This window comes from Lycorma delicatula, chromosome 2 (genome assembly GCF_047948215.1).
Source record: "Lycorma delicatula isolate Av1 chromosome 2, ASM4794821v1, whole genome shotgun sequence".
Lineage (NCBI taxonomy): Eukaryota > Metazoa > Arthropoda > Insecta > Hemiptera > Fulgoridae > Lycorma > Lycorma delicatula.
The window spans coordinates 127,406,851-127,427,415 of NC_134456.1; the positions used below are offsets into that span (position 1 = coordinate 127,406,851).

Here is a 20,565-nt window from a genome sequence, read left to right on the forward strand (position 1 = left end):
CACCTGTATTTTATTAAAAAGAAAAAACACCAAAACAAAAAGAAAAGCCACCAAGAAGGATGACTTACAGTAAATAAATTAAAACACCCAACTTTCTTATAGCCCAGATAGACTTAAGACTATGCAAAGAAAAAAAAATAACCAAATACACAGAAAATAATATCCCTACATAATGACCAAAAAATCCTTTGTTACGTTATTTTTTTTACATATATATGACCAAACGATCGTTTTTTTGGTCATTTAGCGTTCTTTGCTATGTAAAAGTAAAGAACAAAATTCACAAATAGTAACACAGTAACACTGAAACCACACAATTCGTTTTTTTTTTGTTTTTTCTAACCTCCGAAACCACCGTTATACATTGCTTCAGATGATGAATGAATGATTTATAGCGTATGAAAATGCTATGCCTGACCGGGATTCCAACTCGGAACTACCGGATTAAAATCCAAGACGTTACCACTCGCGCCACGGAGGCCGGCAAACATATTCGTTAGGAGCCGAAAAAAACACGACTTAACCAATATGGCGTTGTGTCAAACCAATTTTATACGGACTATAATTACCTTTAATACGCGAAACCCTTTGCAATGATTGAAACCCTTTACTCTTCAACCTCTTCAAAAATTATTCCTTTTGAACTAAGCCACATTTCGATATCATTGTTTTTCTACAACACGGTTGTAATTCTTTTCGTTTAATGATAAGAAGCGTTGTCGAAGACAATAACCGAATTCTTTTCCAAAGGACATAATACACCGCTAAACTATTTCTAAATAATTCAAATTCGTGTAATCTTTTTACGAATCGCGTTTTTATCAAAATCTCACATTTTTCTCAACTGACCTGCGGGGTTTTGTTTTCTTTGGAGACTGTAATTCATTAGTAGATTCATACTCTAGAATCACGTTGTACACTGAAGCAGCACAACTTCTACTTACGTTAGCAATTAACATCTGAAATCAACGCCGTTTGATTATTCTGTAATTTGTAAACATTACTCTGCTTTTGTAAGCATTTAAAATGTTTTTTCGCACGACTTAAGGGCTTTTTTTCGCAGCCCACAAATCTTTATATATAAAAATGTTGTCGTTTGTGTACGCTTCATAAACTCAAAATTTTCTGCACCGATTGAGCTCAAATTTTAGCACGATATATAAGCCGCATCAAAGATTGTTTTTATCTATTTTTCGCATCAGTCACATACCCGCGACCGCGAGAAGTTTTTTAACGGTCAGCTGTGTACCAGTGACCGCGCCATCTGCCGGAAGCGAGGGGAACACTCGCCATACTAGCTAACGACAACCGCAGTCACATGTTAAACAATACCTTTTCCCAATTACATTGTTTATTAACAAAAAAAAAAACGTATCGACTTGCATCTGATTCAGATTATTATACAATCTGAATTAAATATTTACTTTAATCGAGGTACTTTTGTGTGATCGTGTCGTGATTGAGCTGCGCCTTTCACCGAGCTCTGAATTTATTAGAAAACGACCAACAGTGGGATTTATGTATTAATGACGCGTGCAACACTGCACATCTAAACCAAATTCGCGCATTATTCGCAATTATATTGACCGCTTGCTTCCCTTCATCTCCCACAGAGTTATGGGAAAGATATCGATCGCATATGGTTGAGGATATTTTGCATATAGTACGCCTAGAAAATACCAATATGACCACGGAATTTACAGAAGGCATTTACAACGAAGCATTGATAAATATTGAAGACAAGTTCTTAGCTATTGCAAATAAAGTTCTTAGTCGATTGGGAATGCCAGAACCCACCCGAGCTGGGATTGCTTCATTTGATGTGGATTTACGCCGTGAACAGAGTTACAACATTGGTGATCTTCAGTCATATGTCCAATCAAAATTCCCAAATTAACGCGTGAACAGAAAGGCATTTATGATCGCATAATGCAAATGATAAATGACGATGTTGGGAGGACCTTCTTCTTGGATGCGCCAGGAGGAACTGGGAAAACATTCCTCATTAGATTGATTCTCGCAACGGTTCGATCAAAAAATGACAATTATCCTGTTGCGGAATATTAATCAGCCAAAACTCTGCAACGGCACGCGACTAGCAGTTAAGAAATTGATGAATAATGATAATTGATGAAACAACGATTTTAACGGGGCCTTTCAAAGGTGAAGATGTCCTCATTCCTCGAATACCCATAATCCCGACCGATTAACCATTTTAATTTAAAAGATTGCAATTCCCAATTCGATTGGCATTTGCAATCACAATCAATAAAGCTCAAGGTCAATCTTTAGAATTGTGTGGTTTAGATTTAGATGCGGATTGCTTCTCACATGGGCAATTGTATGTTGATGTTCCCGAGTCGGCAAGCCAGATAGCCTTTATATCTACGCAGACAGTGGAAAAACAAAAAAATATTGTATATGCACAAGTATAGCAAAATTAAACTTCTATGAAACGTATGCTTTGTTTTGTTTCTCATTTCTCATCCATGCAACCACAATGCGCCACAGCGAAGCGTGGCGGGTAGAGCTAGTATATTTATATATATATATATATATATATATATTTAATGAAATTTAAATCACCAAAACACAGGAAATAGATAAGTTAAACTTACAATACCGATTTTCACGGGATCCCGCATTTTCAGGTGGTATTTAATTCTATAATTAAATTAAAATAAATTGTTTTTTATAATTTGTGAATTTGTAGAAAATGATACCATTTTATAAATTTTGAAGTTATTATGCGCAAATATGCAAATTCTGCAGTCAAATATTGAAATCATAATTTATCTGTTTACTGTGTTTTGGTGTTTTACTGTCTTTCTATTCTGACGTTCATGAACTCACACAGAAGCCACCAAACGCTCCTCAACAGTGAAAACACTTGTATCCACAATGGTTTAACTCGAGACTATCACGTCCTTCCCACACTAACCCAAGTGACATGCGCAGGACTCAGCTTACGGAGGGAAATAAAAAAGAGTCAATCTGCTCAAAAATGTGAAAAATATATCGTTTTTTTTGTATTGTTTTGTATTCATAACAATGTTTATCTACTTATCTAACTGTACTATGTTATTAAAATGTAAAGGGTCTTTTCGCTCACACTCTAGATACTGGGAGGTTGAGAATTTTTATCTTGTAGCTTTTTTTATCACAATGAAAATATAATTAACTAAAGATTTCAAACTAGAGAAATATAAAAATATTTTTATGCAAAGTTTAATGGTCTCACTAGAAATATTTTTTTTCACAATTCTGATACCAATCATCAACATGCCTACAATCAACAAGCAAATTAAATATTAGGCTGGTTTTTACAAGGGTAGACCTACATCATTAAGATAGATTGAAAAGGTAATACAGTATTTCAACTCATCAAAGGTGATAAATCATCTATGATAAAGATGAATCTCTTTATAAAAGTAATACCACCTTCAGAAAGGTGATAAATAATCATAAATAATATCAAATTTCACCATTTAAAAAAAATGAGCTGTTTGTGTCTAATAATAATTATCAATGTTTTAGTGTTATAAACTAATTTAATTTTTATAATAGCAAGTGTCTACTTCGGTAGTTGTATAAATATATTGCATAAAATAAGCATCAGTTGTTATTGCATTTAAAATGTATTTATTTATATGTTAAATTAATATAAACATATAGTTATTATTAAATAATATAAAAATGTATTAATATATTTTGTAATAATATATATTTATGTAAATAAGATGTATTTAAAGTATTATTTATTATAATCAAGGCCGGATTTAGACAGAAAGGCCCTAGGCTATTCCACTTATGAGACCCCTTCCACCTCCCATTTTTTATTTTGTAACTCATATGACAGATAATAATGAAATACATCAATACTATAATGTATGTCATTATGTTAAATGCAATATTTTGTGATTAGGATAACTTATAATATAATTATTACTGTGATCTATGATAAATTTATGCATTAATTAACTATCGTTTATAAAAAATGTGATAAGGGTAATAAATAAAAAAATAAATTAAATTTATTCAATACATTAAACCAAACCAAATTTAATTCATAATAACTCATACTTAAACTAAACCAAATCGAACTTAACTCAAACAAAATCCAAATCCCGAAAAAGAAAATATCATATTAAATTTTATGTTAATTTTTATTTTAGACAAGCAGATCTTACAATTTTAAGAACCGATTCAATCCATGTAAAGCTATTGCTATTAAGCTTTAAAACAAAACATATACATTTAAAACAAAAAAGTAGATTAAAAGAATTTCTTTCAATTTTTTCACAGAGAAATCTTATATAAGTCATAAAAATTTATTTTTCTGAATTTTCGATTCATAAAATACTCAATGAAGACAACCTCTTCTGGGTCATTATGCTTCTTACTTCATTTTTGATATTTTTAAGTCATGAAAATGATCTTTCTCCAGTATAGTTAGTGACTATTAAGCTGAGAAACAGCTGCAAGATTAATTCCACATTGGGGAAGGCCACCTGAATATTTTCTTTGAATATTATTTGATACAAGTCTGTTGCGACAATGTGGAATTTTTTGAAGGCTTATGCATTTGTCTCACATGTGTGAAAATGTAATAGTTCTTCAGTAAGATTTTGGTTGACATCTTCTGGGTATTCTTGCATTAACAGCTCAGCAACACCTCCTTGAATTTCTACTTTTGATAATTCAAGATCGGCAAGAAAAGAAAATATTTTCACTATATTATCATAAATAGAAGCTCTTCTTAAATTTGATTCACGTGCATCAAATATAGGAATAAATGATTTAAACCTAAATTTGTCTCTTGAAGAGAGTTCGTCTAAGGCATCAGGATCAGATGAATTTTTGTGATTCCCTTGCTTTTTACGTCTTTTTATTCTTTTGGCAGTTCTACATTCATTATTGGTAACATTTTTTTTTGCTTGTCGCTCAATTGCATCACAATCTTATCTAATTTCACGTAAAATATTCAGAAGTGACAAGTATAAATTTGCACAACTACTAAGTAAAATAGTAGGATTTTGAAGAAATTTATTAACACTGTAAAAATGCCCCAGTATTTGGTTCCAAAAATGGAGCATTAACACGAATTCAAATTCTTCAATCTTCTGTAAAAGATTGTTGGCCCTCAATCTAGCATCACCTTTTGTATTAATATCTGAATGTAAATGATTAAATGATTGAGTGCATCGGTGATATCACTGTAATTTTCTAAAATAGGTTTTGTAGTTTTTGCATGTGCCTCCCAGCAAATAGGGTCTCATCAGAAGAGATGTCCTTCTAACTAACAGGCCTTCCCACCTGCCGGCTGTACGTCCGGTATGGTAGGTCAGCCCGTATCGTCTGGGCCATTCTTTTTTTGTTATGCGCCCATTCTCCTCTGGCGTATGGAAAGGCGAAGCCCAGCCTTCCAACGTTGTTTGCAGGGAATTATCCGTATTTTGGGTGTTCGCTGCTCTGTATTATTCGACTTCACATCGGTTGTTCGTATGCGTCAATATTTGATTTTGCCGCCTCCTGTCTGTGTCTACCTGTCGAACCAATCCCGTGTGTGCCAATCTAGGTGTGCCTCCCCACCTAGTGTCTGATGAATATTTTGGCACTTTAGAATGAGATTTCAGAACTTCCCATTTTTTTTTTTTTTTTTTTGAAAACGAAAAGAAGATATAAACTTCATTAACAACACCAAAAAAATGAACTGCATCAAGGCAACAACAACAGCTGAACGAGCTACTAAATTTAAAGAGTGAACAGCGCATGGAAAAAATCTTGCAAATTTGTTTTTTCCAATAATTTTTATCTGCATACTATTGTATCTACCAGCCATATTGGCTGCATTATCGTAAGACTGGCCTCGGCATTTTCTAAAATCAATTTTAAGCTCAGTAGTGGTATAGTTAAATACTAAATCAGCCATGCTTTCTCCTGAGTTATCTTTTAGGTCAAGGAAAGTTAAAAATCTTTCAGTTGGCAAACCGTCTTCAGGTGACACATCTAATAATTAAAGTCAACGGATCAATATATGAAATGTCAGGAGTGGACTCTACAGAAAAGCTTATACTCAGCCTTTTCACTTCCGCCACAGTTGCGTCTTTAACTTTATTTGCCATGAGTTGAATAATTTCCTCGCATATAATTTTGGACAGATATGAAGGTTTTCCTGACCCAGAAGTTTCATACCGATCGATGTGATCCTTTAAAAATGGATCGAATTTTGCTACTAAAGTTCTAAAAGACCAAAGTAATTGCCGTTATTTGGAGTTCCAAATTTTTCATTGTCTCCTCTAAATGGTAAGCCTCGCTCTGCAAGAGTGCAAATTACAGCGATAACTCTATAACGTAACGCCACTATTGCTGCTCTTTTCTTGTTTATTCCTCTAGCTTTGAAGTTAAAGCTTTTCCCTTTTGCTCTTGTTAAATATGTTAACGTAACATTCCTATGATTTTCCGAATTTTCATGACTGAATGATAACAGGGTTTTTCCAATCATTAAACCCTTCAGAAACTAACGCTGTTGCAGAAGATACAATATTTGGAAAGAGTTAGAAACAAAGCAGCCTTTTGAAAGAGAATACACAAGCCATTCTAGGCTATATTTTTCTACATTGGCGTACGTTTAATAAAAAATAGCTTTGTACAAAACCTGGACTGATTCGTATATACTCGCTTGGAATTTAAAAGTGGTTCACTTAAATGTTGAACTTGAGAGGGATCCTTCTCTATCCAATATGATAAATCATTTTGTGATATATCCGCCCACAAGCCAACATCTGTTACAGTAGATATATATTTGACAACATCACTATTTGAATTTGCAATACCTTGAACTTGGTGTTTCTCACTAGATGTCAGTAGAAAATTCTGAATATCCGTATTATTTTCTTGTGGCTCGTTTCTGTATTCGTATTCAGTAAATGGCTCTTGAATTAGTTCCGTATTTTCACTTTGAATTGGTGTAACGGCTGTTTCCTCACCTGCAGCTTGCTGTATCGCTTCAATAAGATTTTCTTCAAATCGAATAGTACTAGTTGGCACATGCATGTAAGCAGTAATCGGTGTTATCTTCTTTACCTCATACTCTTGAAGTCTCTTTCTCTTGTGCTTGCAAGCGCCACATTCAAATCTTCTACTCATTCTTCAATTAGAATCTAAAATTAAACATTTGAATTATTATTTCTAAATAAGAGTGTGGAAAATAAAAAAAATAATAATTTGAAGTAAAAAAGTTTCGAAAAAGTACACATTTTTATTATATTTTTTTGCTGTTTTATAATTTGTTTATGCTCTCGAACTTTTCTTTTTTTTTAAGTCATACTATATTAGTAAAACCAATATTTTTCATGAACTAGTAATTATATTTGAATCTATTGATGAGCTAAATAAAACATGATATTCGGTAAGAAATTGCAGCGGTAACAGAACATGCCATGTTGTAGACTCGTGAATTATTTCAGGACTCGCCTAATTATGCTATTATAAACATAACAGTTAACATTTGGACGAAATGATACTTCGAAAAACAATTCATCTTCGAATAATAAATTGAAGTAAAACAAGAATTCATTTCCGTGATTAGCGCGTCCCTTATAATAGTTATTGTTTAAGATAAATGTCAATTCCATAATTTCTGAATTTCAAATACTAATCAATTTAAAAAGCATTTCCTGAATATCTTTAATTCAATAATGAAACTAAATTTTAATTTTTCAGTCAAGATTTTATCGAAATATTATTTTTCTCAATTACGAATAATCAATTTTGTGTATGCAATCAAGAAAATATAAAAGTACGTAATATATTTTTTTAAATATACAAACCTAGAATTCCATGAAGATTTTGTCACAAAAAAATTAATTTTCAGTAGTCTATAAACACTACAAATAGTTCACAAACATCTCGAAGTATCGAAACTACTAAACTCGACATCTCAGAAGCCGAGAACGAAATGATCGTAAATGCATTCCTGAAAAATAAAAATCTTTTCTAATAACACTAGTTTCATATTAGTAAAGATTTTAGAGACGTTCAGCTTTTTTTCAGGTTTAGGAGAGCAGTTTATGACATTGCTTGGTTGTACGTAAATAAACAGCTCTTGTCGGCATCTAGTCTTGTACCTACTTTTTCCGAGAAATGTATAAAATGTGCTACTAAAACCAATGCAATAAGTCAGTTAAAGTGTTCAATAGTTCATATTTTGAACACAGTTTCTGTCAAACATCATCTGGATAGATAAAACTAATTTTTCTAACAGTTGGATATTTAAAAGAAAAACCATCAGTAATGGTCAACACAAAACCCTCTATTTATTAGAAAAGGCCATAACCAAGTGAGATTTCAACTGTTGGTGCACTGTATTAAACAATCGAATATTAGCAGTAAACTTTTACATGGAAATTTGACATTACACAGTATCATGAATTTTTATTTGATATTTTGTTGAGTTCTGTTGAGTATATACTATTAATCATGAGAATGCAACTGATGTTTCGGCAAGATGGAGCACCAGCACCCAACAGAGCAGAAGTTAAGGTAATTTTAAACTAACAGTTACAATTTAAATCGCACACGTTTAAATAAACATATTATTAATACTTGCCTACCTAACCAAAAAAACAACAGTAAAATCTACTGATGTGATTGTATAAACAACAAAAAGCATTGAATTTAGTCACAAAGATAACAAAACAAATTTTGATGTAAGTTTTTTAAAAATCTCTTACTATCCAATTTGGTTTCCATGTGTCATTAAAAAGATTAGATTTCATATTAATTCAAAAATTATCATATTGTCAGGCCACTTCCATTAAATTAAACATGGTAAATTTGTACTCTATGGAAGCTCAAAATTTTTTAACATTTCTTGTTTTCGTTCCTTAAAATATAGTTTTAGTGTTGAATAAATCTATAAAATATTCTTCTATCTGCAGAAAACATTTTTAAAGAAATTAAAACACAAAGAATAATTAATATTTGCTAAATATATAATATGAATTTTATTTTTCACAGGCATTTGTGCACATTTCAACGGCTTATGCTAACTGCCATTTAGAAAGAATAGAAGAGCGGCTGTATGATGGTCCAATAGATCACAAGCGCCTTGAGCAAATAGTTACCAATGTAGATGATGATGAACTGCTAGAAATATTATTACCAAAGTACGTGACAATATCAAATATCATTACAAATAATAATAGTCTATACCTTAGAAAAGATAGTAAACGAGATCCTTACAATTTGAATGTTCTATTATACCTGTAAACATCACATAGAAACACATACTGATTACTGATTGTAAAGTAACAATCCATTGTCAATCATATTACTACAAGAGAGTTAGTGTTGTGATAACACACTTGCTGTTCAACAGTGTGAAAACCAGGTATATTCTTCAATGACCATCTAGGTTAAATAGTAATAATAAGGTGAAATCACTGTACTAATGAAAAAAAAAAATTGAAAAAATCCAGTGTAAGATATATGTGTGCAGATTAATAAGCGCTCCTTATTGGTTGTAATAAAACTAAAAACTATGACTACTAGTATTTTAATAAGGTATGATTTATAACAGTTAAATGTTTTCAGTAGTAAAGATCAGTACTGTTGCTCAACTCTTATCAAAAAATTTCAAAAACCAAAATCTCAGAGTAGCCAAAATTTTCTTGGATCTCTGTAATAAATCAATGTAGAGAACTCAGTTTCATTTCTTATATTAGTCATGCTGGTGTGAGCTACTATGAGGAAGAAATGAAACAAAAACTTTACAGATTTGTGCATAATATATGCATGAATAAAAAATGTTAAATTTTATGAGAACCACTATTTTTTTAAATGATTATTTTATTTTAAAATTACATATCATTAAATTATATTGAATTAATTCTTTATGCATAATTAAGAGTTTGTTACAGAATTTCCATTAGAAATAACATAAGCAATCAATTACTTATGAAATTCTGAAGCATCAGAGTCTTATAAGTTGAAGTATTCTAAAAATGTGCTTGTAATAATAAAATAAATTGCTTTTTAGAATAATTCAGTCACCAAGATTATATTTTACTGCTTATTACATTCCATGTTTAGAGATTATGAGATTACATAATCTTCAAAGATGGAAATTAATGACCTGCTGTAAGAAAAAGTTATAAAATATATTTATAATCAATTTAAGGTAGTTGAAATCTCAATATGTCTGCCTTATGTACAATAATTCTTTCATCTTTAAGTCAAGCTTCTTTGATGATCATTGTCCGATCTATTGTTCAAATCCATAATATACTAGTAATATTTCATTGAGACTTTAATATTCATGTACTTTAGATTTTTTTATAATTTATACTGACTAATAAAAACTTAGAATGATTTGAAATAATATATTATTTACATTGTTCGGTAAATTGTACAAGCTATTTTTATTAAGTAGGTTATTTTATTTGTAGTATTTACACTATGAACTTGGTTTAATAAAGCTGATTGTTATAAAAATAGTATGGATTTTTGAGGGGATTTCAATAGTGTGGGTTTAATGTAGAGTTAGGAAGTGTAAAACTTAAAATATACATGTTCAGTTTCAAAATCTTCAAAAAACTGTTCAGTTGTCAAAAGACAAGTTATTTTAAGTTATTTTGTAATGATGGACTAGGAATTTCAGACTTAAGAATAAATTTATAGCTTTAAAATCCAGGCCTGTATTGTCCACTTTGAGAGATTTATTTTATCAAATGTTTATTTTTATATTATATTTTTAACTCTAGATTAGTTAGTTTGATTATGCTTTTGACTTTTAAATATTTTTGACTCCCTTGCATTAAATGTGTGTGTGTGTGTGTGTGTGTGTGTGTGTATATATATGATGTCCAGTGACATAAGTAAACATTTATTTCCAATATTATGAATCAAAGCCCCTTTCAGGTTTGGCATTCATCAAAAACTATAAAACTTTCACTCCCAGGTAAAATCTTTACCTTAGTGGTGATTGATTCATATGATATTTCAAACATTTCCAGATATCTAGAACAGTTTTCTTAATTTGGAGCACATAGATAAGTAACATTCTTTCATAATAAGTGTACCTGAAGTTAGATAAAAAAAATCTCACCCCAGGAAGTGTGAATTACAACCCAGAACAATAACAAAGGGCTGTTGATGTTAAAATACAATTGGTTTGGCAAAAAGATGTTAACATCATTTTTTTGCAGCAGCTAACAGATTTGTACTATTTATTTAATAAAAACTACTAATCACCAAAAATCCCCATAAATTTTGTAAAACATTTTTCTTACACATTTATTTAGAAACAATATATAGTACTCAGTTGCAGATAATGATGATGTATTTTATAACGTATGAAAAATGCCAAGTCTGATTGGTATTTGAAGCTACAACCTCCCACTTGAAAGGTAGGGAGTCTACCACTTTGCCGTGGAGGTCAACAGAGTGTTAACAGTATATTTTTAAAATTGTTAATAATATTTTAATTGTTTTATGTACTTTACCAACAAGAAAATAAAAAAGCAATTATTAAAAATAACATAAAATTTTTAATTCATTAAATTGACAATCTAGTTAGCTGGAAACACCTTTTTCAGCATGAATTTGACCTTAATGTCTTTTTATTATTTGTTTGCTGTGGTCTCAAAGTTAGATAATAATGTAAAAATTTATAAAAAATCAAAAACAAGTAATTGTGCAAAACAACAAAAAGACTAAACTGTTGTAGGTGTTTCCCAAATCGCGACTTGGCCGTGTGACAGGAAGTCCTGCAACTGTGAGTTGTTTTTGATACACGGCTTACACACACAACTTAATTTAAAATATTTATCATTTTATTTAAATATTTCTTTATATTTATATAATTCAATAATTCTAACTAAAACGGGCTACCGTATTTAATTCGCGTGGGTGTGGCGGTACTAGCAGCGACGGTCGGCATTAATTAAATTCCCAACTTGCATAGAACAAATTTCGTTTATACAGTCGGCATACCGGTGTAGCTGCGAGGCTTAACGTACCATGTACCGATTCAACCGGGCGATCGAGTTCGAGACACTGCCATACCGAGTTAATTTTTTACACTTTAAATGTTATTCATTTATTTAATTCTACCGCTCACTTGTGATGTTACAACATAGCGGATGACTACAACAGAAGTTTTTGGAGTGGAGATGCAATTTTTCAAACTTTTTGGAGATATTGTTATTTTTTAATTGTTAACAAATATGCGTAAGAAAAATATGATCTTAATTAAGCGAAATCTCCAGATACTGAGGGTGACTTTGCTCTATAGCCTTTACCTATTACGTTAAAATTAAATGGTAGCAATGTGCCATACATAGAAGTAATTCTGTCCAAGTTTGATCAAAATCAGTCCAGTAGTTCTTGAGTTAGATGGTGATCTAGAGGACAAAACCGAACACACACACACACATACGGACATTAACATCAATTTTCATCTTGTCAAAATCCGTCAAAACGTCAAGATCCGTTGAAAACCGCATGTGCCCAAATTGGACTGATTACAATACTTTTCCTTTTAGAGCTGTAGCGCTATCTAGACGAGAAAGTAACTGAACTAAAAATTTTTAGTGATCAAGGTGATCCTAGTACCTTAGTATCGGGCTTAAACTGTTACGAAAATTACTGAAACTGATCGATCGATATATAATTTCAATTTTTTCGTAATTCACGTGTAATACTTAGAGATTGTTTTTTAATTACCATTTAGTAATTATTCAGATATAATAGTATTTTTAGGTAGATTTCCGGCACTGTTTAAATGTAATAATAAAACTTATTTGTACCACGTTGCACAAAATCCAAAACTGTACATCAGACTTGAGCTGTCATACAGATATCATATATTTGCGTATCTATGTGGAATAGATTAATTTTAATTGAAGTAGATTTTGAAACCAACTAATATATAATTGACATATTTATAAAATTAATATAGTCCAAACGGTAGTTATTAGAATTAGTCGTTTAGTAATAAACGAGCAAAATAGTTTGAGATTCAACTGCAATTATTTGTTTAGGTTATGGTACTTAACAAAATATTAAACCATTCTTTTTAATCAGCTACTTCTTTCATTCTCTTTCTTTTCTTCAGAACTAGTGTCTAAGATTTGTTTTAAAACTAACATGGTAAACTAAATTTTGATTTGTTAATTTAAAGTTAGAGAATGTTTTATTTCTATGTAAATTATGAAAGTTTAATGTCTTCTCTTTTCTAAGGCTGCTGGGAAAATGGCCAAACACATACACTTACACAAAGGCAGTAGCAGAACAGGTTGTGAAGGAATATGCTGGAAATTTACCCGTCACCATCTTTCGACCAGCTATAAGTAAGCTTTCCATATGTGTTTATTCACCAAAAAGTACTATACAAGTATTATTGATACTGATCATTCCAGTAGTTTTGAGTAAACTATTATTATAATGATTTTAAAGTAAATTAAGAAATTATTGAGATTCTGAAAATAAATGGAGTATGCTTAATACTGTGGAATATACTTAATTTGTGCATGTATATGTATAGATCTGCACCCATTATCTACATATGATATGGTAATATCAAGGGTTTTAAATGATTTGTTTTGTTTACGTACTGCATTGAATCATAAGTTGGGGTATTAGTGATGAGTGTAAAGAATGTCATGCATTCTCTTTTCTTACTGTCTTAAAGGAATATAGTGACAACATAATAATTCTAGTATTATAATTATTATTTTAGGTGTGTACCACAACAGTATTTTTTTTAAGTTTTGGAAATATATTTTTCCAAGGCATCTAGTTATATTGAACCCAATGGTAACCTATTTTCATATGCCAGTGGAAATATTTAGTCTCTCATTATTTTCTAGCTCGCCTCTTTTTCAATGGACTCTTAGGATAACCCTTGCTCTCTCAAGGTTATTAACATTTTCTAGCATCAATTCACTTTTATCTAATGATTTTATAATTTTTTAGCTTCATCTTAATTTTAACCAAGCCTTTTCTCTTTTTGTTTAAAATAATAAACATTCTAAATATTTAAATCTTAATACCACTACCAGAAGATCATAGTAAACATTGTTTTGTTCAAGAATGTCCAAATACAGTATGAATTGTGAATTGCACATTCATCAGAAAACAAGACTTTTGTGTGGAACTCTGCATTTGAAGATAATGTTAATAAAGCAAAGCAGTTGATCAAACTGTTTCTTATTCAAGACTTTATTTTTAATACAATCATGCATTGTTGACTGTGGTATATTAAGTTCAGCTGCTTATTTATGAATAGATTATTAATTTGGAGACTGCTCAGTCTAATCACCGATGGCTACAAGGACCTGCCTTGTAAAGTAGCAATGCTTTACAATCCAATTTGTGTCTTATGTATTTTACAATTCTTTGTGTTATGCATCGCCATTTATGCTCCCAAACAATGTCACCAATTGCCCCTCAACAATGTAACAGTGTCCACTCTCATCAGCCTTGGCTTTGCAACTGAAATAAGAAAGTGAGCAATTGTCCTGTGTGATTTTGATGCTACAGATATCAACCACAGTTATGAAATTATTAAGAACTGAATTCCATGTGACTCAAAACAGTAGCAACATGTTAATTGCAAGGAAGGGGTTTGATTCTTGGACATACCAAACTATGTTCTGGAGGTACATGTAAATACTATAATTCTGTTGTCTGTTTTGATAGTTATGGAATTTTTTTTAAATAGATTATTTTTGCATAGATCATGTGCAGGTGCTGCTCCCTCTGCACATAATCTCTTACTTTCTTGTTTCAGTTGCAAAGCCATGGCTGATGTGATTGGATGCAATTACATTGTTGAGGGGCAGTTGGTGGCATTGTTTGAGTGCACAAATAGCAATGCATAGAACAAACAATGACACAGACTGCATTGTAAAGTATTGTTGCTTTACAAGGCATGTCCTTATAAAGCAACAGTGTTGATTGGGAGAAATGTGTTTTTGCCTTGGACAGTGTTAATGACAGACCAAGTGGTGGATATTTTATATATTTCCACTATTTAGAATAATTGTAATTAACTTTTTTGAGTCTTGATCTCAGTTTTGTTGTAACATTGTTCTGTTATGTATTGAGGACAAATGATCATGACTGTGGTTATTACTATTCTAAGTAATGTTTTTATTATGAGTACAAGGCTTGCATGTTATGTCGGATAATGTTAGTTGTGTTTAAAATTTTGTCCGAAACTGAGTTCTTTTATTATATCTTTGTTTGGTAATAGTACCAGAATAAAATGTATATATTTTCCCCCTAATAAGTTTAGCACTGTATATAATGTTCTATTTCATAAAAGAACGAGATAATTGTTGCCTTGCACTGTCTGTCCAGTCTTTCTTGTGGCTGTGATGCATGCAAAGCACCTGAGGTATACAGTCATCAGTCAGTTACTTCCTCTAACAGTAACAATGTTGATGACACAGCTAGCTCCTGTGGTGAACAGAGTGAAGGTGTCATTTACTGGGCTGAATTCAATTGTATTTCATTGGGTTTGGCATTCTGTATGCAACCTTTCATTTGGCACAATGAAGAATACAGAAAAAAAGTCTGGTATACAGAATAGAAAAATTCAGTAAAAGTAAACCAGATGACATGCTGAAAGAAGATACATTGATAGACAAGAAAAAGACCCTCTTTCATCCAGCTTCCAACTCCTCCTCCTCTTCAACTAAATCCAAATAATCCTGACTTATAGGTAGTTATCTGCCGTCATCAAACCATATACATCTCTCTCTCCAAACAGAGAATGTTTACCTATCTAAAATTCAGGGGCTCATGAAGAGCATTCATACTAAACCACTGTAATCAGAGTCCACAAAAAGGAACTGTGTCAAGGAGTTTGATAAAAAAGATTTATTCAGATGTCTATGGCAGCAACTCACATGTAAAACAAACTATATTTGTTTAATAATGAGTAATTTAATTATATGATAGAAAGGAAACAATACAGTCTATTTTTACGTTTTTTCTCCTACATGTCCAATAAATATTCAAAATGATCACCTTACCTTTAAGACAATCCTAAAAATAAAAATCTGGTTGTAAGATCCTAGGATTATGGAGGCCATGATTCATAAGAAGTTGCATAGTCATCAAAAAATTCATTCGACTCCATTGTCAAATCAGCAGTGTGGCATTTAGCACTTTCTTGCTGTATGCAGCAGTTTTTCTGCTCAATTTCAAACAAATTTTTATAGAAAATTTCTAATAATTTCTAAACGATGTTCTACAGTAAATGTTTCTGTGAAATAACTGGCTCTATCCATTCTTCACCTGAAATCACACACCAAATTTTGAGAATTTAATGGCCTTTCATGATAAATGTGAGGATGCTTAGAACTCCATCCTCTATTGTTTTGGCTGTTAATATATCTAGAAAGATGAAATCATGCTTCATCTGAATAAAAAACATTGTTCAAAATACCACCCCAAAATGAAACATTTGAACTGCTACAGTACTGAAGTCGTCTGTTGAAGTCAGATATTCCAAGTTCCTGCACTACTTGAATTCAATGCCACCATAACTTAGTTTTTTGTAGCCGTGTGAACAATCCTTACCAAAAGTCCAGTCTGCTGAGAAAATTTCCTGAGTGAATTTTCAGGAGAATTTAAAAACTGATGAATGCAATGCAAACTGACACTATGTAAAACTTAGGGACAACCAATTTATATCTTTATATTAATATATTTATGATGAGCTAAATTTCCTGTTTCATAAAGTCTAAACACTAAATTAATATTAATCAATTTTTTTTACTACATTATTGGAAAAAATTACCCATAAAATACTCAGAGTAAGACTAAGGGATTAATTATTATTCTGCAATAAAAATATGCTGGACTTTTGAAATTGGCATGCTTGTTGTACTACTGGGAAATTACTGATTCAGACAATGGGATGGTGAGTCATGCAATTGATGCTTTTTGACCTTGTCTAGTCTACTATATACCAAATTTCTGCCACACCACAAACCATATAACAACAAACTTACAGCTGTAAAATTATCTTCCATTTTGGGTTGTGTTTCTTTATGTACTCACTATACTTATGGCCAGAGGGTAATGCATCTTTGTCTAGTCATAGCATAACTGGATATGCTTTGAGTATGTACACATCTCATTTTAAAACTATGAGTCTTATTTGCACTGTAAGTAATTCTTAGGAATAAAGATAAACATGCAGACTTTATACTTAACACTCATAATTAGGATTTTTGTATAATACCCTCAGAGCTCCTCATTACTAACACATTTCAAAAGAAAATTGTTAAAGTAACACTTACTTTTACTGAAACATTTCCTTGAAATTGTCCTAATTAACATCTACCAATCCTGTCTCATTAACCAATTTAACAATGTTCATTTTCACTGATTTTGATTTCTCTTACTATTCCTCCACATTAGTGTATGAAACTGGCTGTATTTTTTTATATTCTTCTATTCATAAAATCTGGGTCATGTGTTTCAAGCCTGTTTTAATATCATTCTTGGTATTGTACTCTACAAAAATAAATTAATAAAAGTACCTTTAAAATTTTACCAAAATATCTTAACATTAAATAAATAATTGCAGCATTGAAAACTAAATGAAATACCAAAGATTCAGCTATTTATTGCAATACTTCCTGCAATATATAAGTAACTGGATGTGTATAATGTATTTTTCTATTTGAGCTCTCAGTTGGTAACTTAATAGAACTGTTATTCATAAAACACAGAATATGAATGTGGTGGATAGTGAACTTACATTCTGTTTAATAATGGATGCCAAAAATTCTGTTTTTGAGGCCAAAAACATCCCTTTTGAACGTACAAGTGCTATCACAAAAGAGTGTAAAATGAACCACATTAATGATTATACTGAAATAATTTTAAATAGAAGCAGTAATTTTAAGTAGGTGGTTCATAATTTATTTTATATTAGTTAAACATTATTTGTAAAGAAACCTTATCCATATGTATTCCATGTAAGTGTGTGACTAAGGTCATTTGACACTCAATAAAATCAGAAAGTAGATTGTTAATTCTTATGTAGTCACCCTCACATTTACATTTATCATTTCTCTCATGTTTACATTACTACATTTTATTTAATTAGTATAGTTTATGGTAAATATTTAATTGCACAGTAATTCAAATAATTAAATTTCTATTTTGCTATGATCTTTCATTTTTATAAAATTACAGTTGTTGGTACTGCAAATGAGCCACTGATTGGATGGACAGACAATCTTTATGGACCTACTGGAATTGTAGTAGGTGTAGGTTGTGGCATTCTTCGAACACTTCAGGCTGACCTAACCTGTGATGCTAATATTGTTCCAGTAGACATGTGTGTCAACTCATTAATTGCTAGTGCTTGGGAATGTTGCTTACAAAGGTATGTAATTTAATAAAAAAAAAATTATCATACATTTAGTGAAATATAATTTATTGTATGATTAAAAAGTCTTTATATATAGTTTATATAATCCAAATTGATCCACTTAAGTTCAGAAATTATAAATTAAATAAGATGACACTACTTACCTTATTTTTTAATATCTTACAATAGCCCTTTCATGGTGGCAACTCACATCTTCAGTTGTAATTTATGTTTTAGGTATTTATATCAAACTATATGCTTTACTCAAATACAATTAAATGTTACAATTTTTTTTTTAAATAATATTTAAAAAACTTTTTTTATTAATTAAAATTGAATTCAAGAATTCCTTGGTCATACCAATTTAATACATATATAAACATGGTTAATAGAGCGATTTATTATACACAATATAATAAAGATAAAAATAAATTAAATAAATAGATATTATAAAACAAATTGCTGTACATAACGGTTATAGTGACTCTTTAATTGATAATATATACAAAAAACAAATTTCAAAAATTAAAAATACTACATTTCTAATACCAATAAATGACACACAAAAAAATTGATAATGTATATTTAAAATATTTATATACTGATAACAGTGTTGAAAATATAACTAAGGTTTATGATAAAAGTAAATTTAAACCTATGTACAAGACAAATAACCCATATAATACAACATTTAAAAAACAGTAATCATACTGATTCATATAATTTATACAATTCTTGTGGAATTTATAAAATAAAATGTAATGACATAACCTCATTTATATAGGCAAAAATAAAATTATATAGTAGATCTTTTAAAAACAGATTTCTTGAACATGTTAGGCACTATAAAAATGGAAAATTGGATTTGTCTAATGTTGTAGATTTTCGCATAACAACCATGAAAATTCAGTGGGCTTATTTAGATACTCTATGCCAAAAAAAAATTAAGTTAGTTGTTAGTTAATAATTTTAAGCCAAACATAAAACCTCCTCATAACATTTGAATTAAGTTTCTTTCAAAATATTTATAAATGTTCAGAAAAAAGTCTTCATCCATGTTAGTGTTATCACTATCAGCAGGCTTAGCTCATAGTGTTTTTGTGTAATCAGCTGTTCAATGTTTCCATAGTCATGTAGCCTTACATAAGGTAGTCATAGCCTCACATAAGGCTCAGGATTCCATTTCAAGACGTTTGGACCTTTAGCTTAATAGCCATCAGGGTCAGGGCTGAATCATGTGGAATGGAAAATATTAAGAGTGTGATATAATTATGTCCATATGGCTAAAACCAGACTCCGCTGAACTGCATAGTATAAGCATGAAGCAATTCAGCAGTGGATTTAAATCCTCTGATCCTTTGGAACAATGGAGCTGTTTTCCAAATAACCTATGTAGCTGTTTTTTTATTTAAGCAGCAGAATCTCTTAAGGCCATTCTTCATGAACGTGTAGTGAGCATTGATGTTTTCTTTCTGCTGCAGGGCGGATAGAAGGGTCATTGTCCATATCTAGGACATCGACAACAGTACTGATGCATGTGTGATAAGGGAGGGTATCGCTAGGGCGATCGGACCAGATGAGAGTTCTAAGTTATCGTTGGTTAGGCTGGCGCAGTACTAAAACGCATCAGTGATTCTTTCGCCAGGGTGGCCGAACCCATTACTGACAAGTCTAGATTTCGAATTGGCTGGCCCCTCTGCAATGGTTCATACAACTTATATGATCTTGTATGATGAGAAGGAGCTCCATCTTATTGGAAAATTAGGCAGTTCATATTTTCAAACTGCAAAAACACTAAGTTCTCTAACATGTCTGAGAATACTGGAAAAATTCAATTATGTATCGCACCATATTATCTTATTAACTTTTTTAACTTTTAGAGAGTTGCGATATTTTGTTTGCATTTTCTGAGTTCTTGACAATTACCATGATTCACGATTCGATCAATGTGAAATATTGCTTCATCAAAAAATAAAATGCGTTGAAGGTAGTTTACAACAGAAGAAATTAAGTTTAACATGGTTTTTGCAAATTGAACTCTTTGTGAGTTATTAGTATTATCACTGAGAAGATGCACTTTATACTTACAAAGTGTCAATCGCTTGCAAACATCATGGATTATGCTTTTAGGAATGATAAATTTTAGGTTGAGTCCTATGAAC

The 20,565-nt window shown here is 31.1% G+C and overlaps 1 protein-coding gene across 1 annotated transcript in view; it reads left to right on the forward strand.

Moving 5' to 3' along the window:
- The window catches only part of LOC142319212 (fatty acyl-CoA reductase wat-like), a 97,402-nt gene that overhangs the window by 58,250 nt on the left and 18,587 nt on the right, over positions 1-20,565 (forward strand). Inside the window, exons 4-6 of the mRNA XM_075356231.1 lie at positions 9,022-9,170; positions 13,246-13,355; positions 18,226-18,418. Coding sequence (XP_075212346.1) covers positions 9,022-9,170; positions 13,246-13,355; positions 18,226-18,418 — 452 coding nt within the window. The remainder of the gene's footprint in view (positions 1-9,021; positions 9,171-13,245; positions 13,356-18,225; positions 18,419-20,565) is intronic.